Raw genomic sequence first — 22,340 nt, 5'->3', positions numbered from 1 at the left:
ATGGACGAGGAGGAGGATGGAGCGGGCACCGAGGAGTCAGGACAGCCCCGGAGCTTCATGCGGCTCAACGACCTGTCGGGGGCCGGGGGCCGGCCGGGGCCGGGGTCGACGGAAAAGGACCCGGGCAGCGCGGACTCCGAGGCGGAGGGGCTGCCGTACCCGGCGCTGGCCCCGGTGGTTTTCTTCTACTTGAGCCAGGACAGCCGCCCGCGGAGCTGGTGTCTCCGCACGGTCTGTAACCCATATCCTCCAGGGCACGACGGCCGGGTTGGGGGGTCCGCAGGGGGGCGGGCCGAGCCGCCGGAGGGGACCGAAAGCCAGGTGAGTCGGAGAAGTGAGCCTGGAAGGTGGGCAGATGAGAGTGTGGGGGGGGGGGCGCTGCTCAGGGAGGGAGGGGGCTTCAGAGTGGGAGCGGAGCCGCGAGCAGGTTTGGCTGATACCCCAGACGAGCCCCACCTCGGTACACACACCTCAGTCCTCCTTGGGGGGTTGGGATCCAGGCCAGGAAAAGAGAGGAGACGTGCCCCGCCGGTTTGTAGCTGGATGCTCTCCAGATGTGGGCAGGGGAGGGTCGTCATCCTCCAGATGTGGGAAGCTTCGGGAGCCTGGGAGCTCTACTCCGCCCGCCGCCCGTTAGCGAGCTGGGTTTGGTTTCCGACTTTGGGGGGTGGGGTGGGGAGGAAGCTGCGGGGACGGGGGAGGGGGACTGCAATCTCCTGGGTTTCCCTCCTGCCCGCCCCCCCCCCCCTCCACCGGCTTCAAAGTTTGAGGTGGATTCTAGGGTCTGATCCCCACCCCCAACCTGGTCCTTGAGGCTGAGGTTTTTACTGACCCAGAGGGAGATGTTGGGGGTGGGGGGGCGGGGACCGGGTCCTAACTCCCCCACCCCCACCCGCGGGTTGGAGGCACAACAAGGAGATTCCGGCGGCGGCTGATGTCAGGGGCGCAGAATGAGAACAAGATGTGGTGAAGGGGAAGCTGTCTGCCCCCAGAGCCGGAGTAGAGACCCTTTCAGCTGGAGCCCAGTGCCCGGAGTGCCTCCTTTCTCCCCAATTCTTTATTCAGTGCGGGGTGCTTAAGGGTGGGTTGGGGAGTTTTGTGCTAGATTTTTTCTTGTAGAGGGAAAGACTGTGGCCAGTGCTTTGGCAAGCGGGGGATGGGATTGAACGGGTCCAAGTTACCCTTTCACAAACACAGAGTGCTCCCGCCTGAGGGCAGAGCAGGTATGGGAGACCGCAGCCCTCCAAGAAAGTATTGGGGGAACCGCGAGCCTGTGAGCCGGTCGGCTAAGGAAGACTCGGGTCCAGCACCCCGGAGGGTCTGCTCCTTGGCTGGGTGTGTGGAATGCAATCCCCACATTTCAGGGAGATAGATTTAGCACTGCCCCCTGTTCTCTGCCTGGTCTGGGGTGGCATGGGAGACCCCAACCCCCCTGCCCCCCTGGCCTCTTCTCCTCAGCTCCTAGCACAAAGCGCTGCTTGACTACTGCCGGGTTCCAGGCTCCGGGTGGGTCCCGTCACTGCCGGAAGGAAAGGGGAGGGGGGGGTGTGCTGCCATCCCAGGTCTTGACAGCTTCTCCTGACTCCTTCCTCCTGGCTCAGAGGCTCTTTTGCACCAGGGTGGGGGACCTCAGGTTTCCCTTGTAACCCCTGAGAGCCCAACCGGGACTCTGCTTTGGGGAAGGTGTGGGGGGGAGCCTGGTGCCGCCTCACTCTGCAGTTCGGCTGCCTCTAGTGCGCAAAGCAGGGATGTGAGCTTGGGTCCCCCCCCAACCCCCATCTTCTACACCCCGCGGGTCTTTAGGAAGCCCCCCTCGTGACACCCTCTCTCCATCGCTTGCCCCTTCTTCTTTTTTCTCTGAGCTGCCGAAAGAGAGAGGTAGGAGGTCTCAGAGAGCTCTGACTCCTCCCCTACCCCCGAGGCCCCTTTCTCCATGGCAGAGAGGGACCTGGGGAACAAATGTCTCTGAGAGGATGAGCTCAGCACATCCTTCCTCTCGACCCCTCACCACCTGCCCTCTCCAGGAATGGGGAGTGAAAGCACCATTCCCTTCTCCTGGGGGTCCAGGGGAGATAGTGAGACCTTGCCTCCCCTCTTCCTCTAAAACAGCCAGACCTCTGGGCCAGCATCTCCCCACCTGCCCTACCTCTAGGTGCTAGTGGATGGTCTGGGTGCAGATTCCTTCCTTGAGGGGCTCCGGGAGGGAGCAAGTGGAGAGGGCTGGAAGGAGGGAAGAGAGGTGGGACCCCAGGGCTCGTCTTGGGAATGGAAAAGCAGGCCTACGCCTGGGGTGGTGGGAGTCTGGGGTGTGGGGCATTGGCATCACTGGGTCTAGACAAGTCGCTAAGCCTGGGTTGGCTGAGGATGGGCTGAGAGAACAGTGTCTTGGCAAGGGAACTGCCTAAGCCGTGCCCCACCAATCCCATCACACCTGAGTGTCAAGGGAAACCTGTCTTTTCATGGCCGGGGGGTGGGGGCGGTGGGCTCTGAGCTGACTCCTGGACCTCAGGCTTTCCCTTCTCTCTTTTTGGTGTCAGTGCACCTCCGCCTGACTCCACAAGGTCCTCTGCACCTCTGAGTCTGAGGGACATAGGGGCACCTCCCCCACTATCTGAAGCCAGTTCCACTTTTGTTGGCATTTTTCTCAGCCCCTCCTTTTTGAGCCTCTTGAGGACACCAGGTTTCCTAGAGAGGAGATTTAGACCCAGGTAGGAAGGTGTGTATGTGTGTGTGTGTGTGTGTGTGTGTGTTGGGGGGAGGGGAGGGCAGCAAAAGGAAGAGAGGCTCAGAAGTGCACGTGCTGGGAAGACCAGGGGTACTCACATCAGAAGGGCCCCCTCCTCCCCGGTTATAGGGGAGCGTGTTGGACTTTCCAGTGTGTGTTTCTTGAAGTGTGAGGGAGTGTGGCGCCCCTCCCGGAAAGGAGATCCTGAGCATTCCCTCTCCGGCTGTTGTGTCACATCTGGAAGTTTGTGTAGGAGTTTCTCCAAGCTCAGAGCCCAGCACAGCTTTTTCTCATTTGGAAATCACAGGCTGGCATTTGGGATGCCGAGAGGGGGAGTGGGAGGGGGGCCAGAGGGGGAGAAGGGAGCCTGCCAGGAGTAGGGGAAGGAGAAGGGGGAGGCCCGAAAGGCAGGAGCCCTAATGGCTTCCAGAAGTGAGTGTGAGTGTGTGACTGCATCACTGTGTGTGTGTCTGAGTGTGTGTGTCTGGAGGGGAGGGGGCACCGGGAATTTCTGGAGTTTTCCTTGCCACTGTCCCAGTGCCCCAAGTTTGCCTGTGTCTCTTACCTTCGGGAGAAGTCTCCATTTTGGTCCTCAGAGGAAATGGGAGGGGGGTGTTCTTCCTGTCTCCTCACCAATTCCCTCGTCTCATTTTAAAACTCCAGACTCTCCAGAGGGGTTCTGGGTAGGAAGGTTGAGGCTGGGGAATGGGACAGGACTGGGGAGGACAGAGCATCCCCTAGCACTCCTTCTGCCCCAGGCCCACCTTCCTTCCGGGTCACACACCCATTCTACTCCACAGAACTGTTGGGGGACTCCCCATCACCCATGGTGCCAGCTGGAGCCATTCCTGGGATTACCCCCACCACTCAACCCCGCCTCACCCCTCGCCTGCTCCCGCCCCAGCCCTCACCCCACCCTGCCTGCCTCAGCCAGGGTGGCGACAGACACAACTACTCACACGTGTGTGTGCGCGCACACACACACACACACACACAGTCACAGACATTTGAATCAGATTTCTGGCCTATTTCCCCTTCCAAAGATTCCAACAGGCCGGCTCTCTCTTGTGTCTCTGGGTCTCACGTCTCTGTCTCTGGGTGGGGCCGGCTGCCTTTCTTTGGGCTTCAGTTTTCAATTCAGCTGGAAACCTCTCTCCCTGCACGCCCACAGGCTGGAGCGCGGGAGACCACTGGGGAACGGGCTGTGGGAGTGGGGGCTTGGCTGGAGGGAATCCCCCTTTCGGCCTGCCCAGTGCCAGCCACATGGCCGAGCCCCCGTCTCCCACCCTACCCCCTGGGAGTGCCGTTTCCCATAGACGCCAGCCTCTCATAGGGTGGACCAGACTAGGATCCCACCTTCCCAACTCATACTGGGAGGCCAGGATTCCTGGGTCCAGGCCCGTCTCCTCCTCAGTGCTGCGCAGTCTCAGATTTCCAGGCCCCAGTTGGGAAGGGGGGCAGCTGGAAGGCCTGCTTCCCTTCTCAGTCACACCCGGGCCCCCACGTGCCCCTGGAGGTGCCCCCCCTCCTCCCTCCTCTACCCACCCCCCTCTCCCTTACAGCTGCCAGGCTAGGCAAGGGCACTAGATAAAGCCCCACGGAGAGGACTCAGTTGGGCAGATAACATGCTCCAGTTCTCCCTCCTGGAGGAGGAGGGATGGAAGTGTGTTTCCTCGCCCTGCCATTTCCTTTTTCTCTGCTTTTGATGGTGGGCTGTGGGGAGAAGAAAGCCTCCCCTCTCCTACCCACCTCCCCCTTTGGGATCCACTCCAGCCCGGACAGTCACCATAGCAACAGTAGACATGTGACCGCACAGGTCTCTCATAGTCACTATGGCAACCAGTGTCCCCCGTTCCCTTGGTTGCCATGGGGATTTGTCACATGGTTTCCCCCCAACCTGATAACCTGTGGGTCCTCCTGCTTTCCCTTCCCTGCATGAGGACAAGACAGCAGTCAGGCTAAGGGGAGTTCATGTGTGAGGGGTCCCTTTTAGTTGCCATAGCAACAAATCCACACCACCTGGTGACACATCCTCCTGTTGTTATGGCAACAGAGGAACATCACACAGTGACATAAGGCCATGTTCCCAAGGAAACAAGCCCTACCCTGAGAAGGGTGAAAGACCCCCATCCCCACTGATTACTTCCCAGTTCAGATTGTCCCAAATTTCCCCCTGCTTTGGTGTCTTCCCTTGTCCGTTTACATTTCCCTGAAGGGAAAGGGGAAGGTAGAGAGCAGACAGGATGTACCTGGGAGTAAAGCTAAATTGCCAGGGGGGTTTCTGTGGTTAAGAGCTGGAGATGGGGTTATTTGGAGGTAGAATCTAGCTATAAGAGGCCCCAGTGTGAGCATGTGTAAGGTGGGAACAGGAGTCCCGGCTCCTCTGTGGTGTCACTTCTGCCCCTCACTCCCCCCACGCCCACCCCAAGTTATCAATTTATCACTGTTGAGGCAGACAAGGCAGGAAAACATGAATGGGGAGATACACCCGGTTTCTAAGCAGGGAGATTGATTGCTTGCTTGCTTGATTGATTGATTCATTCATTCATTCATTTTCCCAATGCATTGACCATCGACTACGGGACAGGCACTACTGTAAGCTTCGTACGAGTGTGCCTGCCTCAGCAAGGGAGACAAGACTAGTGCACAGATGGCTTGGTGGAGTCACTGCCATTGGAGGGGTCCAAACAGGTGTTCCAGGAGCTTTTCCCAACGGAACTACCCACATTCCCCCTTGTGGAGGTAACTGCTCAAATGGGTCCCTTTCTGCCGAGGACAGGAGGGGGTAGCTCGGGGCGGGCAGACCGGTTCTTGAGGGTAATTGTGTCCTGCTCTTTCCCGATAATCACCCTCAGAGAGCTCCCTCCCTGTCCTCCTTTTTCCAAGGTGACCCCTGGCTGACCCCATTCTGGGGAGAGATCCATTGGGCTCAGGCTCCACTCTGGAAAACAGCTCCATGGAAACAGAGCACTCTTTATTTACCTCGTCCATCTACTTACCCCAAAAACCTAGAACTATTTTTTTTTTTTTTTTTTACTCTTATTCTTGTGAGGAGGAGGTGGAGGCAGGGGAAACTGTAGTGCCTCTGCCCACGTGGGTGCCTGTCAGTGGGCAGGGATGTGAAGGCAAACTGCCTGGGTGGCAGAGGAGGCCTGGGAGGGGAGATTGAGGGCATGGCGGGCCGTTGCAGAGTGGGGTGGCATGAGCCTCAAGATGGAGATGGGGAGCGGTGGCTGGGACCAGCTGGGAGGAAAGCCCTGGGGTTCCCTGACAGAGCCTTCTCACTCCAGAAGTGGGGCCCTGACAGGAAGATTCCACCTGCTGTAGGCCCTTTGCGCCCCACAGTCTGGCTTCGTGGGTCATGCCATGGGCCGCCATGACACCCTCCTCACCTCCAGCCCCGAGGCCCGTCCTCCGCCCAGTCTCCACTCTCTCCTCCTTTCTAGCCTCTTTGTTTCCCCCACTCTGCATTGTCTTTGAGAAGAATAGGATGCTGGCTCACTTCTTTGTCAGTCCGGTGTCCAGAACCTTCCAAGGTCCAGAAGCCGCTTTGTACATCCTCCTGTTGATGGGCTGGAAGTGAGTCCCTTAATAAAACCCACTATGTGGAAAAGACTCAGGGCCTGTGTGTGCAGGGTACGTTCTACTCTGTGTGGGCTGGGGACTTCTGTCTAGCACAGGGCCTGATGTGGAGTGGGTCCTCGTTACTTAAATGCGAGAGTGTGTTTGGAGGCGTCCGAGGGCTTCGGGGGGCCAGGGGGCTCGTGGGTGGTGGGAGAGGCAGGCGGAGGCCGTGTTGTGGTGAAGGACCCTGTTGTTTAGTTCGGCCTGTCTGTCTGGTGCCAGGATGATCCTGACCCCTCCCCCACAGGCCGGGGCAACTATGGAAACAAGTCTCCCAGATGGGGGACTTGGACACCTCAGTCTCATCCTGGCTTCTCCCGTGACCTTCGGCACATGACTTTGGCCCTCTGGGCCTCCGGGTGCTTGGGTTCTGGGGAAGGAAATGGTCTACCCCCGCTACCTCACGGGACTGTTGCGAGCCTCAGATGTGGCATGGCGTGAAGGTGCTTGGTAAACTGTAAGGCAGGCATAATCCGACTTTAGGTTTGTGTCACACATTCACATACATTATCTCATTTGCTTCTCACATCTTCCCCGTGAGGTAGGGAGAATAGGATTCAGATTCAGCAGCACACTCTCAGTGTCTGGCATTTCCACAAGCTCGATCGATTTTATCCCCCGAGTGGCTTGTGCAAATAGTCAGGGTATTTGTGGCTTTTCCTACTGCACCGCCGAGGAGTCTGGGTCCAGTGGGGTGACGGCCAAGGTGGGCCCGGACCTGGGGTCGGTCAGACATGTGAGCCGGGGTCCTCCCTCTGCACCTGGCTCCACCTCAGATTGGGGGGGTGGGGGTCGTGGAGCGGGAGGCGCAAGGGCAGGTGCGGGGCACGAGGCGCGGGCGCGGCTCCAGCCCCGGCCAGCTGTTTCCTTGACCGCCTGGATACCTGGTTTGAGCGCATCAGCATGTTGGTTATTCTTCTCAACTGTGTGACCCTGGGCATGTTCCGGCCATGTGAGGACATCGCCTGTGACTCGCAGCGTTGCCGGATCCTGCAGGTGAGTGTGTGTGCGTGGGGCGGGCGGGGGCGGGGGCGGGGAGGGGGTTTCCCCTCCCCCTTCTCAGTTTCCAAAACCTCTTGTCCCCACGTCAGGCCTTCGATGACTTCATCTTTGCCTTCTTCGCTGTGGAGATGGTGGTGAAGATGGTGGCCTTGGGCATCTTCGGGAAAAAGTGTTACCTGGGAGACACTTGGAACCGGCTTGATTTCTTCATCGTCATTGCAGGGTGAGGGCCTGGGCTAGAGGTGGGAGAGCAATGACCAGATCAGCCCCGACCCCAGGGCCAGGGTTCTAGGCCCCAGCACTGCCCCCACCCCCGGCCCCTGCCCAGCCCACTTACAACGATGCTTTCTCCTTGGCTGTCCACTAAGGGTCCGAGGCTGTCCGGACCCTCGAGCCTGGACGGTCCTGGTGGGCGAGACAGTGCCTGTGACACTCGAGCCTGTACTTCTGAATTCCATGGCCCCTGAATCCGTCCCCTCCTCTGTTTATTCTCTGATGGGGAGCTGTCCTTGGCTTGGGGGTGGCCTTGCCCCCAGACAGAGAGCCGGCTCTTCAGGGCCCCTTGGTGGAGGTGGGGGAGGGGTCAGAGGCTGTGCTGCCCCACCGCAGCAGGATTCCTCATTGACCTCTTTTGACCCCCACGGCGGCCTCAGACTCAAAGGGCCTCCCTTTGGGCCCCTCCCTGCAGGATGCTGGAGTATTCGCTGGACCTTCAGAACGTCAGCTTCTCAGCTGTCAGGACAGTCCGTGTGCTGCGACCGCTCAGGGCCATTAACCGGGTGCCCAGTGAGTGACCCCTTGGCCCTCAGCCCCTGCACAGGGAGCCCCAAGAGGAAATATGGAACCCCCAGACCCCACCCCTACCTTCTGACCACTCATAGGCCTGGCGTTCTGAGGCAGACCTCATCAGATAAGGGCTCGGGATGGGGGTGGGGGAATCAGGGCCCCTGGAGCCGAATGGAGCCCCCACACCTGGCTGTGGCACTGGGAGAGTTAGCGGGAAAGACCCTCCCCCTTGTTTCAGACTGATTTGGGGTCAGAGTCTCAGAAATGTCTCAGATGACCCCTCCCTTCAGCTAAAAGATCATTCCCTGCAGCGGAAGGGGGGTGGAGAGTGGGAATGAGGAGAGGCGGGTAGGCCAGGAGGAGTGGGGACAAAGTGTAATGGCCTTTTCTAGCCAGAACGGCCTCTCACGCAGTCTGGTTCTCATTGGTGAGCCCACACTGGCCACACCGAGCATGACTTCTCTCAAAGCAAGGCCACTCCATGTCTCATGCTCCGCCTGTGTCCCCTTCCTCCTTCCCACTCCCTTCCAACCCACTGCCGCAACTGACTGCCGGGACCATTATCTAAATTAAACCGCATTGGTTTCCCGAGCCAGCCAAGCTTTGGCAGCCCTAGCTCCCCCTACATCCTGCCACCCCCCCCCCCCCCACTCTTACTCAGGCCCCCTATGCAACTCCTCAACCTACACAAGCTGCAAATGGTCTCCACTGCAGTTCCAGAAATGAGGGGTAGGGGCATGTTTGGGGGTTTCTGCGCCTGAGGTAGCAGCAGCCCCCTGTGCCGTGTGGTGCGTGCGTGTGTGCGTGCGCATGTGCGCGTGCGTGTGTGTGTGTGTATGAGATGCGGCTGCTTTCGGGTGGGCAGAGCTGCTCGGTGTGCTGGGGTGTTAGTGTTAACGGAAGTTCTGGACGAGGGACAGGCTATCACCCCCGCTCCCACCCCAGGTGATGGCTGGCAGATTTATAGGCCGCTGTCTACCCACCGGTGTAATTCTCTTAATGCAAACCCTGAGGAATTGATCTCAGTTGGAGCACAGAGGAGCCGAAGGAGGATGGGGCTGGAGGGCTGGGGGTGGGGGTGGTGGTGGTGGTGAGGGACGGAGTGAGAAGTCCGGGCCAGAATGGCTGGGCAGGGCGGCTGTAGTCACCAAGAGGGTTAATTGGCTGCTGCTTAGAAGCTTTTTCCCTGGAGGGGCAGGGGGCCACGAGTGGCACTTTGGGGGTCAAACCGGTCATTAGAGGTCTGTGTGCTTAACAAGGGCTTAATGGCCCGGGGGTTGGTTCAGACCATGTGGGGGTGGTCCCAGACCTGGAATGGGGAGGGAGGGCAGTATCTCTAACAAGGCTTGTTGGGGCACAGCTGTGGTGGCTGTTCCTGCAGAGGGACTTGTTAATTGATGGCCACTTGGAAAGATGGCCTTGTGTCTCCTCGAGTCCCGATGTGGGGATCTGTATCAAGCAGAGAATGGACTAGGGGCAGGGGGCTCAGAACCATGGTGAAGCTCGGGGGCATCTGGACTCCTGCTGAAGGGATGGCTCTCAGAGTGAGAGCCTGTCAGCTGATGTCCCTCCTGGAGTTCCCTGCCTCAGTTTCCCCAGTGACTACAGTGGTGATAACTTAGAAAGGTCAGGTGACTGTGTTGGGTGAGAGAAGGAAGTAGGAGAAGAGTGTGTGTGTGTGTGTGTGTTCGGGGGTAGGATCCAGGGACAGAAAGCTGGGCAGCTCTGTGATGCTGGACAAGTCATGTCAGTCCTCTGGGCATCCTCGATCCTCCTCTGTAAGCTGAGATGATGTGGGGAGTTAGGTGGGGAGCAGTGCAGGAGAGAGCTCTGGAAACCTCCATCTCTGTGTCTCATCCTTGGTCGTACCGTGCCCTGATTAATACGGATGGGCCAAGACGGGTAGTGGGCAGGGGCCGGGGGCTGCCGGGGCTGCCGGTGGAGTTAGAGGCGTCTACCGGTCTCCCCGCCAGCTTGAGCCGGCTGTCTGTGCCCCGGAAGCCCCGAAGGGCCTCCTCTGGGAGTGCTGCCTGGCCCCCCCCCCCCCCAGCGTGGCTTCTGCCCCACAGGCATGCGCATCCTTGTCACGCTGCTGCTGGACACACTGCCCATGCTGGGCAACGTCTTGCTGCTCTGCTTCTTCGTCTTCTTCATCTTCGGCATCGTTGGCGTCCAGCTGTGGGCCGGGCTCCTTCGTAACCGGTGCTTCCTGCCGGAGAATTTCAGCCTGTGAGTGTTGCCCAGAGTGGGCGTGACCTGGGAGTGGTTGCCGGGGGCGGGGGGGGGGGGGCGACCTCAGTCCCCGTTGCCGTTGACATTTCCGTCCTCACACCGGTGCCATGTCTGGTTCTCAAACTTGGCTACGCATTGGAGTCCCCGCGGCCTGGGTCCCGCCCCCCACAGACTCTGATTTCCTCCGTCTGGGGTTCAGCACGGGCGTGGGGAGCCGCACAGGCTCCACAATGAGCCTCATGTGCAGCTGCGTGGGAAAACCATCCGTCTGGGACGTAACCTTCCATCAGCCCGACTCTGGAGTTGCACACTCAGTCCGCACACTCCTGGTGCCCTCCAACCTACACCCACAGGCCCCTGCCCCTGCCTGGTGCGTGCCCGGCTCTGCCCCCTGCCTTGCTCACCCTGCGGGTCTCAGCGCGCCCACTCGGCTCGTCCGTCCTGGGCCCTCTCCCTGGAAGCCCCCCGCCCCCAGCTCCTCCCTGTCTCCTCTGCAGCCCCCTGAGCGTGGACCTGGAGCGCTACTACCAGACGGAGAATGAGGACGAGAACCCCTTCATCTGCTCCCAGCCGCGGGAGAACGGCATGCGCTCGTGCAGGAGTGTGCCCACGCTGCGCGGGGAGGGTGGCGGCGGCCCCCCCTGCGGCCTGGACTACGAGGCCTACAACAGCTCCAGCAACACCACTTGCGTCAACTGGAACCAGTACTACACCAACTGCTCCGCAGGGGAGCACAACCCCTTCAAGGGCGCCATCAACTTCGACAACATCGGCTATGCCTGGATTGCCATCTTCCAGGTGGGGCGGCCTGGGCACGGGGAGGTTCCCCAGAGTGCAAGCGCCAGGATGCAGTCTGGCCTCAGAGCGGCCGTCCTCAGGGCTGGGATGGGGTCGGGGCCTCCGAGGGGGCCGCAGGAGGCTTTAGGGGGCCCCAAACCAGCCTGTCCCTCTGCACTCTCCCCAGGTCATCACGCTGGAGGGCTGGGTCGACATCATGTACTTCGTGATGGATGCTCATTCCTTCTACAACTTTATCTACTTCATCCTCCTCATCATCGTGAGTGCTCCTTGGGCCCCTGTGGGGATGAGGGATCCTGGGGACACAGGGTGGGGCGCCCAGAGAGGGGAAGGCCTCCTGGGTCTGAAGTTCTGGCTCTCAGGACGGGTCCCATAGAGAGGCAGGCAGAGAGAGAGGGCACCCGTCATGAGGAGTCAGGAGGAAATCCAAGGTCGAGGCTGGGTTCTATCACTTACTACCACTTACGACCTCTGGCAACGTCATTCCCCACGAGGCCTCCAGCCCCACTTTAGGCCTCAGTAAAAAAGGCGATTCTCAACCCAAGCTGGCATCACCTCTCTCAGGGGGCATTTGGAAATGGCAAAGGGTGGTCCTGTTCCCTACGGGGTCTAGGGGAGCACCGCTGGCGTTTTGTTGGGGGGCTGGGGAGAGCTGGCAAACATCCTGAAATGACTGTCCCCCAAACAGAGGACTGTTACCACCCCCCGTTCCCATCACCCTGTGTTGAGAAACAGTGCCTGACCTCTTGTTCCTTCCAGCTCAGAAATCCCAAGGCTTCCTGAGGGCAGAAGGCAGAGGCAAAAGTAGCAATATTTAATAGTTTTAGTCACCAGCATTCATAGTTAATAATTAAACTGCTTCTACTTACAGCTAATATTTATTGAGCATTTACTCTGCGCCAGTCCTGCTCTAAGCACTTTTTCTGTGCTGGTGCATCGAATCCTCACCACGGTCCTGTTATCATCTCTATTTTATAGAGAGGAAACCCACTTGTCTTCATTTGTCTGTCCCTGTCACGGGCTTTGCGGGTGCCATGGATTAATCTCGCTGGGCGGGCGTTGGGGTTGATGTGTGCTATGACATCTGCTACCTGTTTAATCTTCATAGTGCCCTGTGGCGGGGGGCGGGGGGTGGCGGAGTGGAGAGGGTGTGGTCCCACCTCCTAAATGAGAACGCTGAGCCTAGCTCCGGACACCAAGTCCAGCCCTCCTCCATGTCACCAAGAGGCCAGTGACAGAGCCAGAGAGAGAGGGACAGATATGGAGAGAAAGAGACGATGACGGAGATTAAGATCTACTCGGGACTGGGGCACCTGGGTGGCTCAGTCGGCTTAGCGTCTGACTTCGGCTCAGGTCACAATCTCACAGCTCGTGAGTTCGAGCCCCGCGTCGGGCTCTGTGCTGACAGCTCAGAACCTGGAGCCTGCTTTGGATTCTGTGTCTCCCTCCGTCTCTCTGCCCCTCCCCCACTCATGCTATGTCTCTCTCTGTGTCTCAAAAATAAGTAAACATAGTAAAAAAAAAAAAAAATCTACTCAGGATTTAGGACAATCTCCAGAGAGAGGTGGAGACAGACTAAGGCAGCTCTTGGTGACAGGCAGAGGCTCTGAGAAAAAGCAAACCCTCCAGGCTATCCCTGTCGCCCCTGCATGTGGAAGGGGGGCCACGCCTGGGGCCTCTTCCCCTCCCCCACCGTCACCTGCCACCTGCGGAGTGAGGCCAGCACCTCTGGGAAGCGTGGTCTTCTCACTGTGCTTCTCTCCCTGGGCTGGGGGGAGGGGACGGAAGCAGACAGGGAGGTAAGGGGCCTAGTTTCCACCCACACTCTCCGTGAAGAATCTTCCAAACAGCTCTCTGGAATCATACTAGTGAAGCTAATTATCATAATTACTAGGACACAATCTAGAAAAAAAAAAAAATCTGCCTTGTCACCATAAATATTCATTTCCTTCATTCTGGATTGTTGTCACAGCGATGCCATCCAGGAGTCCCGGAGAAACTGAGGCAGGGAGGTGGGGGACGAGGGAGCGCGGGCGAGTTCAAGAGCGGCAGCCTGGCTAGCCTGCAGGGGTCAGGGTCCGGGCCATCGCCCGGCTGGGGGAGGGGAGAGGCACGGGGGTACGCGGCCGCGGCAGCGGTGCCCTTTTCTTCAGGATATCTCCTCTTCCTGTCCCCACCCCAACAGGTGGGCTCCTTCTTCATGATCAACCTGTGCCTGGTGGTGATCGCCACGCAGTTCTCAGAGACCAAGCAGCGGGAGAGCCAGCTGATGCGGGAGCAGCGCGTGCGCTTCCTGTCCAATGCCAGCACCCTGGCCAGCTTCTCGGAGCCAGGCAGCTGCTACGAGGAGCTGTTGAAGTACCTGGTGTACGTCCTCCGTAAAGCGGCCCGCAGGCTGGCCCAGGTCTCCCGGGCGGCGGGTGTGCGGGCCGGGCTGCTCAGCAGCCCGGTGCCGCGCGGCGGCCAGGAGCCCCAGCCCGGCGGCAGCTGCTCTCGCTCCCACCGCCGTCCGTCTGTCCACCACCTGGTTCACCACCACCACCACCATCACCACCACTACCACCTGGGCAACGGGACGCTGCGGGCCCCCCGGGCCAGCCCGGAGATCCAGGACAGGGATGCCAACGGGGCCCGCCGGCTGATGCTGCCTCCGCCCTCGACGCCCGCCCTCTCCGGGGGCCCCCCGGGGGGCGCAGAGTCCGTACACAGCTTCTACCACGCCGACTGCCGCCTGGAGCCGGTCCGCTGTCAGGCACCCCCTCCCAGATCGCCGTCCGAGGCGTCGGGCAGGACCGTGGGCAGCGGGAAGGTGTACCCCACGGTGCACACCAGCCCTCCCCCAGAGATGCTGAAGGAGAAGGCGCTAGTGGAGGCGGCCCCCACCTCCGGACCCCCCACCCTCACCAGCCTCAACATCCCGCCCGGGCCCTACAGCTCCATGCACAAGCTGCTCGAGACACAGAGCACAGGTGAGCGCTCTGGGTGGGGCATGCTGGGACCCTTGCCCGGGGGCCAGGTGGGGTCCCGGAGAGGGTTGGGGGCCTGGCGCCCCAAGGACAGGCCTCTGATTTCCGTTCTGCCACTTGAGGCCTTGGGACCTTCGAGCCGTCCCGTCGCGTCTTTGAGCCCTAATGGCCTCATCTGCTAAAACGGGAATCTTAATTCCCACGTTGTAATGGGAACAATATCGATCATGTAATGAGCACCCGATCTGCTCTGCTCTATGAGGTCAACGGGTGTCGACCGATTGCTGAGTGCCTGTCCCATGCTCTGCGGGCGGAATCCCATCGGATCCTCTCAACAGTGTAGATGCTGAGCTTTCTTGTTGTCCCCATTTTACTGATGAGGAAAAGGAGGCTCGAAGAGGTTGTTTGACTTGCCCAAGGTTGTGCCACTGGGGAGGGGTGAACTCAGGGCCACCTGACGCTGAGGCCCGCACACTACATTGTGAGGCCCAGAGGGGCAATGATGTGTGACTGTGGCCAGCATTGCCCCCCACCCCCACCCCACTGCTAAGGAGACTTGTAAACACGACTTTCATTCCCTCCCCACAGGGAGACCGGGGGCCCGAAGCAGGAAGTTCTCAGGGGGTTGCTAGTCTGGTGGGAGGAACACCCAGCGTCACAGGGGAAGTGAGACACTCCCAGCCTGTAGGCGTCCCCCCCGTCAGACAGGGGTGGCGGGCCCTCCTCCGAAGACAGACGCACTGCAGCCGAAGCCCAGGGCCTGGGATTCGGGAAGGCTGTGGCACGTGGGAGCAGTGGGATACGTGTGGGAGTCATGTGGGAACGTGGGCTGGGACAGGAAGGTGCCGGTGCGGAATGCCGTGCGAACGGTGCCCGTGCCAGCTTTTCCGCTACCCTGCCATGGGACGTAAGCCAGTCACGTGCATGTGTGTCTCAGCTCCGTCCTGTGTAGAAGGCAGGGCGGGGGCCACCACGGTTGCTGGCGAACCTTCCTGGGTGCAGTCAGAAGGGGGAATGTTATTGGGTGCTTACTAGGGGCTGGGCCCCGAGCTAGGCACCTTCACTTCATGTACGTGCTTTCCCTGCGTGCCCTCCGAGGTGCCCTTCAGCTCTCAGATTCTATGATCAAAGCCGATTTAAATGGACGTTGATTGGCGTCTTGGCATAGGTCACTGTGTGCATGAGCGTGTGCGGTCTGGCGTGTATGTATGTGCGTGTGTGTGCAGGAAGGCGTCCAGTGTGTGTATGTGGGCATGTGCACGCACGTGTTTGATGTTCGTGCATGTCTGTGTACACGTGTGTCTGATATGTGTAGTCGAATGGGTGCACACGCAAGGGCGGTGCCCCTGTCTGGTCAGGACGCGTGCCCACGTGTGCATTGTATCACGTGCATGTATCTGTGCATGCTCGTGGTCGGCTGTGCAGGTGTGTGTGGTTCCCAAACAGTACGTATACGCACACAGTACATGTGTGTATGCAAATGGCCAGTGCACGTGCGTGCGTGTGTCCAGTGTGTGTGTGTGTGTGTACGTGGGCACACATCTGCGGGTGTGTGTCATAAGGATCCCTTGGAAAATGCTACTCAGAGCAGTGCTGGTGCAGGGCTGGCTTTCACGGGAAGGAGAGATGGTCTAGGCCCCTTGCTAAAGGCTCCCAGGACAGGAGAGCTGCCCAGGACCTCAGAGGACATCAAGGCCACCTGCCAAAGCCCAGGACACCCAACAATGACTGTCAGTAGAATGCTATCGGTATTTGGGGGCATTCTGTTGCTCAGGACTGACCACACTGCCGGCACTAAGTACTCCTGGCCCATGAAGTGCCTAGCACCCCCACCATTGAAAGAACCCCTAACTTCCTAACTCATTTTATTTTATTTTAATGTTTTTATTTATTTTTGAGACATCGAGAGACAGAGCATGAGCAGGGGAGGGGCAGAGAGAGAGAGGGAGACACAGAATCCGAAGCAGGCTCCGGGCTCTGAGCGGTCAGCCCAGGGCCCGACGCGGGGCTCGAACTCACGGACCGTGAGATCATGACCTGAGCCGAAGTCAGACGCTTAACTGACTGAGCCACCCAGGCGCCCCACCTAATTCATTTTATATGTGCTGTGAGGGAAGGGCCACCCCACGTAGGAAACCCAGCAGCCTCTAACCTCTACCCTCCTCTTGTCCCAGGCGCCTGCCAAAGCTCTTGCAAGATCTCCAGCCCTTGCTTGAAGGCGGACAGTGGAGCCTGTGGCCCAGACAGCTGCCCCTACTGCGCCCGGGCGGGGGCAGGGCAGGTGGAGCTCGCCGGCCACGAGATGCCTGACTCAGACAGCGAGGCAGTTTATGAGCTCACTCAAGACGCCCAGCACGGTGATCTCCGGGACCCTCACAGCCGGCACCGACAGAGTCTAGGGCTGGACGCAGAGCCCAACTCTGTGCTGGCCTTCTGGAGGCTGATCTGTGACACTTTCCGGAAGATCGTGGACAGCAAGTACTTTGGTCGGGGAATCATGATTGCTATCCTGGTCAACACCCTCAGCATGGGCATCGAGTACCATGAACAGGTAGGGGCATGTGCAAGGGCGCGGGCCCTGGACCTGGAGACCCTCTGCCTTCCTCCCCTCCCGCCCCCGGGTCCCATTTCCTCTCCATGCTGCTAGCCTGATGGCGGGGAGGAGGACAGGAAGGAGGTGCACCAATGTGTGGGGACTTTGGACGGTGAAAACCGATGAATGCCACGCAGTCTGTGTGTTTGGAGGTGGCCCCAGGGCAGGGGCAGGGTCTGAGCTGAGCCTGTTCTATCTGGGAAGGCTTCCCAGAGGAGGTGGGCTTTGAGGGATGTGAGTGAGTGAGGAGCCTCAGGTGTGGGTAAGGCCTCTCTGGAGGGACAAGTCGTTGGAAGAGATTTGGGTCTTTGGAGAAGACACAGAGGGGAGAGAAGGTGTTGGGGGATCCCCCAGCCCAGTGCTGGGTCCCCCCAGCATCCACCTGACTCAGTAACTGGGAGTGTGACCGACTGGCAGCAGGTAGAGGCGAGGAGGAGAGGGTCGGTGGCGGCGCCTTGGTGGAGCTGAGGCCCGGCCGGTAGGGAGGGAGGCCATCTGCTCCCGGCCTCCATTCCGGGAGCCTTGCTGTGAGTGGGGCGGCTGGGTGGATGAGAACGCCCAGCATGCTGAAGAGACTTGAAACCATCGCGTTTGAGGAATCGTTCTAAGAACCGGGATGTTTAGTCAGGAGAAGAGGAGGCTCAGCGGGGACAGGCGAGCTGTCTTCAAATATTTGAAGGGCTGTCATGTGGAAGAGGGAGCAGGCTTGTGTCGTGGGGCCGATGGCTGCGAGCAGATGGGATCTGGGCCGAACGGGAGGTGGCTGTTCTCACTCCCAGGGCTGTGCAAGTATGCGAAGGGTGATCTGGGGGACCCCCACCCCTGCCCTCGACCCCCCGCGCTGACTGGGGCCAGGCTTCCCAACAGGGCTCCTTCCAGAAGGTGGCCCTTAGTCCCGGTTTGGCCTTCCGGGTCACCCCCCTTGGCTGATTCTCGGGAAAGGAGGGAGGCAGGTGTTCCTCCAGGCCCTTCTGTGCTCTTTCCTGGGTGTTCCTGCCTCCCGGAGGCTCGGGCAGGGGACTGGGCCACCAGAACTTGACCTTTCCTGATACAGAACTGAAGGGGTGTGCGGAGGGGGTGGGGACGGGGCAGGTGCTGGCGACACGGGCCAGGTGGTGCTCATGGCGGAGGGGGACGGAGGGTCTGGGTCCAAGCCAGGGCTGGAGCTGATATGAGACGGTCACTTTTCAGGGGGATCAGAGCCCCCTCCCCAACCCTGCCGACCTCCGTGCCTTTTCACGTGGTGCACGCTCAGCGCCTAACCCAGCTGCCCTGTCCAGCCAGGGGCACGCCGGCCCCAGCCCCGCCTCCATCACCGTCACACCATGTTGGCACCCCTTCCTCCTGCCTCAGGGCTCCCCCTCCCCCCAGGTGGCTATGCCGGATTCCCTCTTTTTGGAGGTGAGGTGCGGGGAGGGGGCAGGACGCCGGCTGCGGCTCCAGCAGGTGGGGAGTACGGCACCGCGGTAGGCGTGTTGTGTCTGGGCGCACGGGGCATGGTGTGTGTGCACACGCCCGCTCAGCCGGCCCCCTGGGGAGAGGAGCTCCACTCTGCCAGGCTGGTGAGGGCAGCCCCTGACCTCCCGTTACCCCGGCTCCGTGAGCCTGGACCTCAGCCTCCCCTCCCTCCCCCCAGTTCTAGCCGTGGTCAGGTGTCTCTCTCCCTGGGGGGCGCTGCATCCCGCCACGTGCCCTAGCGGACGCTGCTGGCAGAGGCTTTGACCGCGCTGGGGAGAAGCTGAGTCACGGAGACCGAGGGCCGATGAAGCGGCAGCAGGAAGCCTTTCGGTTAGACGTCAAGAAGGACACCCCCTTGGGAGGGAAATAAAAGCCATCCGTCAGGGGTGCCTGCAGCATCTCCTTGCCCAAGTCCCTGAGGAAAGCAGGGGGCACCCCCCACCAAGCCCTCAGCGGCAGGGGGTCCCCCCTGGTGGTGGCGCAGCGTCTGCTCCCGAGAGGGGTCTGTCTCAGTACCTGGTCGCTGCGCGGGCCCCACAGGGGTGAGTGGGAGTCCCCAGCAGGCCGGGCAGATGACTGACTGCTCTCCGCAGCCTCAGGGGCCGGGGAAGAAGTCCCAGAAGCAGCCACGGCCCTGTGCTTGCAGGCACTGCGGCGTGAACGTCCCGCCATCTGCGCCTCGGAGCCTGAGCAGGCGGAGGGGGGCCGGGAGGGGGGGTGAGGAGATGCGGGGGCAGAGAGACAGAGACTCAGAGGGAGACGGAGACCGGGAGAGGGGGTCCCAGAGAGCAAGATGAAGACCTGGGGGGAGAGAGGCAGGCACGAAGACGGGAGGACGGAGACGCAAGGACAAGAGGGACAGAGCTACGGAGGGGGCGATGGACACTTGGGGACGAGACAGACAGATGGAGGCACAGAGACATCGGGGTGACAGAGACAGAGATGCGGAGAGGGGTTGCAGGGCTCGGGACACAGGTTCAAATGGAGCCTCCCAGACAGGGAGAGGGGAACCAGGTGAGGAACAAAGTTGGGGGGGCACCTGAGGGGATGTGGCAACAGAGGAGAGGAGCCACAGTGACTCGTGGTCTCCCTGCAGCACCCTGAACGAGGCGACCATGTCCATGGACCCTGGTATTGGTCAGGAGAGGATCCCGGTATTGGGGATCCCGAGCGAGGGACCCAGCCCTCTTCCCCGCCCATGGCTGCTGCCCTCCCCAGGCCTGTCCTCTCCTACTGTCACCTACCTTACCCCCCACTCGGTGTTCCTGCCAGGGATGGTGACGCCCTCCTGCCCCTCTCTACCAACAGAGGAAGCTCCCATTTTGTCATACCCAACCCAAGGTAGGCCCCGCGCTGTCCATGGCCTCCTGCTTCCCCCACCCCTTCACCCACTGGCTGGTGAGACCCGCAGGACTGTTTCTCCCAGAGGGACTGGTGAGGAGGATAAGGACACGGGACACTGAGAAGGGAGCAAGAATGTGATTTGAGGACAGAAGTGTCACCTGATGGAGGACAAGCATGCGTGTGCCCCATCCATGAGACAGCAGAATATGGAGCAAGGAACTTATTATGAATTATCCATCCCGCCCTCTCTCCTTCCATCCCTCCCCCTCTCCTTCCATCCATCCATCCATCCATCCATCCTTCACCCATCCCTCCATCCCCCCTTCCATCCCTCCCCATCTCCTTCCATCCATCCAGCCATCTTTCTTTCATCCATTCCTTCCTTCCTTCCTTCCTTCCTTCCTTCCTCCCTCCCTCCCTCCCACACACATTTCCTGTGCATCAGAGTTGGGGAAAAACATCTTGATTTGTGGTGTTTATAGTGTTGACCAATTACCATGGTGTAAATGCTGTCACCATGACCCATGTCAAGCTAGCAGCATGATGTCACTGACTGTGGGGTCAGGAAGAGACGTACACACACTGGGCCTAGGATACTGCGTTCTTCCTCTCAGAGAGGTCATCGGCAAGTGAACAGTCATATTTACTTGATGCAGTATGTGCTCAGAGACAGACGTGCGGAGTAGTCTGGGATCCAGACCAGGGAAGGGATTCAGGGAGAGCCCCACGCAGGATGTGATCTGGGAGCAGAGTCTGCAGGAAGAGCGAGGTGTAGCCAGCAAAAGGGGGGGGGGGTGTAGGGCACAAGATGGGGAGAGGGGTCAGGGGCACCAAACACCAAAACTGAGAGATTTGTGAGGAGTTCAGAATGAGTGGGGCACAGGCTGGGGGCCGGGATGGACAAGTGACAAGAGACCAGTTTGGAAAAAAATTCAGGGCCAGGTCCTGAGACGGATAGGAAGGAGTTTTTTTTTCCTGAAGGTGATAGGTTCCCCAGAAATGTTTTAAGCGGGTCAGTGATACAAGCAGGTTTGTGCTCTATCAATAGACATTCTGTGGAGACAAGGAGGGGAGACAGGAAGCAGGGCGGCCAAGGAGAGGGCTACTGCAGTGGTCCAAACGGTTCATACATCTCTGTCCTTGGAAGTGGAGGGAAGAGGGCCGGGGACAGCTGGCAGGTGGCTGAATCTGCAGGACTCGACACCAATTGGAGATTTGGGGGGAGGACACAGCAAGGACAAGACCCAGGTTTCTGCTTAGGGTGGGAGCACTGGGCCTTGAGCAGATTGGGGCTGCAGGACGTTGCGTACAAGGCATCCGTGGGCCATCCTGGGGCGTACCTAGCAGGCTGCTGGAGCTCAGAAGAGAGTGTCTTGGCCGGCGTCTGCCCTGGGGCCAAGCTGCTCCAGGAGGAGTGGGGGTGGTGTGGGGAGGGGGTCTTGGGGACATAGGAGCTTCCTAATCACCCCTTTCCTAGCTCCGGGGTGCTGAGGGCAGAGGTTAACTTCACATTCTAGAGGAGGGACAACAGAGAGAGGTGGGGGAGGGGCGTGTGGCCCAGTGGGTCTCTGGGCTGCCAATGAGAGAGAGAGGCAGGGTCCAGAGTAGACTGCCTTTCGGGCCAGCAGAGGACAGGGCAGGTGACGATCCCGTTCGTTGCTCAGACTCTGGACCCATCCTGTCACTCTAGATACATGTCCAGGGAGGGTTTCTATTTATAAGTGAGTGAGGTCAGCTGTTCAAGGCAAGGGAAGTTGGGGGTGGAGTGGGGTGGGGGTGGGGGGGGGTGGAAATCCAGATGTGGCAGGTCTTAACTTTGAAGGGATTCACAGACTCCTTTGGGATTCTGCTGAAAACTGGGGACTCTCTCCCCAGAAAATACACACGTGCAGGGACACCCCACATGTGGCCTTCGAGGACAAGGGTTTATGGACACCTCCCACCCCGAGTCTATCCCTTGGGCCTTCTAGCAGTTCTTGGCCTCCAGACAGAGGAGCCCTGTCTCAGGAGCTGAGGCTGAGCCAAGCAGAACCGGGGGGGGCGGGGGGGGGGGATGATCCTTTTAGAGCCGTCCTGGCCCCAGATTTCCAAAGTCTCTCCAGATGTGGGGGGGTGGGGAATGGGTGCTGTTTTGGAGATGGTTGGCTAACGGGGTGTTCACATTCCTTCAGGCGTCCTCTGGTCCGATAGGCTCCTGCGGCTCAGCAAACACCTCCTCCTGTGCACAGCATGCCAGAATAGGATGGCAGAATGGCAGGGGGCGGGGGACAGAGCCAGAAGCACCAGAAGCACCGGAGAAATGTAGGTTCTAGCCGAAAAGTTCTGTTTCATGGACGATTATGCCAAATGTCGTAAGGGAGGCTTCTGGGGACGGAGGAGAGATGCTCACACCCAGCTGGGGGCTTGGAAGGGCTTCACGAAGGAGGTGGCTGTTGAGAGGGGTCCTTGAAAGCTAGGCGGGATTGGTGCAGAGAGGCCTCGATGGAAGGATTAAGGGGAAATCCGGCAACCTAGCCTGGAGGAGCACAGGGTGGCGTGGGACGCTCGGAGGACAGTCATGTTGCCTCCCACCCCCACCCCCACCCCCACCCCCACCGAGGTGTCTGAGCAGGAGTGATGTGAGCCCAGCTGTGTTGAAGGAAGCCAGAGATTCCAGTGGGTGCGGGCTGGGTCGAGGGAGAGGCCCAGAGGCTATTTCTGTCCTTCAGACCAGAGGCAGCGAGGGCCCCAAGTATGGTGGTGGAGGAAAGGACAAGGGGGCGGGGGCCGGCACCTGCTGCTGGAGGGATGAGGGCCCACAGGAATCCTAGAT

General features: G+C 59.9%; 1 protein-coding gene across 28 annotated transcripts in view; it reads left to right on the top strand.

Moving 5' to 3' along the window:
• CACNA1G (calcium voltage-gated channel subunit alpha1 G) overlaps window positions 1–22,340 on the top strand; it is a 60,793-nt gene continuing 38,453 nt past the window's right edge. For all 28 annotated transcript variants that reach the window (XM_047080498.1, XM_047080492.1, XM_047080488.1 and 25 more), the window contains exons 1-9: window positions 1–242; window positions 7,234–7,345; window positions 7,441–7,574; window positions 8,040–8,137; window positions 10,207–10,366; window positions 10,867–11,167; window positions 11,334–11,426; window positions 13,353–14,136; window positions 16,308–16,684. In XM_047080498.1, the coding sequence (XP_046936454.1) occupies window positions 1–242; window positions 7,234–7,345; window positions 7,441–7,574; window positions 8,040–8,137; window positions 10,207–10,366; window positions 10,867–11,167; window positions 11,334–11,426; window positions 13,353–14,136; window positions 16,308–16,684 (2,301 nt within the window). The remainder of the gene's footprint in view (window positions 243–7,233; window positions 7,346–7,440; window positions 7,575–8,039; window positions 8,138–10,206; window positions 10,367–10,866; window positions 11,168–11,333; window positions 11,427–13,352; window positions 14,137–16,307; window positions 16,685–22,340) is intronic.

This window comes from Lynx rufus, unplaced genomic scaffold, assembly GCF_022079265.1.
Source record: "Lynx rufus isolate CCGP_SWC_20201006 ecotype Redwood Valley unplaced genomic scaffold, mLynRuf1.p SCAF_18, whole genome shotgun sequence".
Taxonomy (NCBI): domain Eukaryota; kingdom Metazoa; phylum Chordata; class Mammalia; order Carnivora; family Felidae; genus Lynx; species Lynx rufus.
The sequence above is the reverse complement of the archived record's forward strand: the minus strand, read 5'-3'. Positions and strand labels throughout refer to the sequence as shown.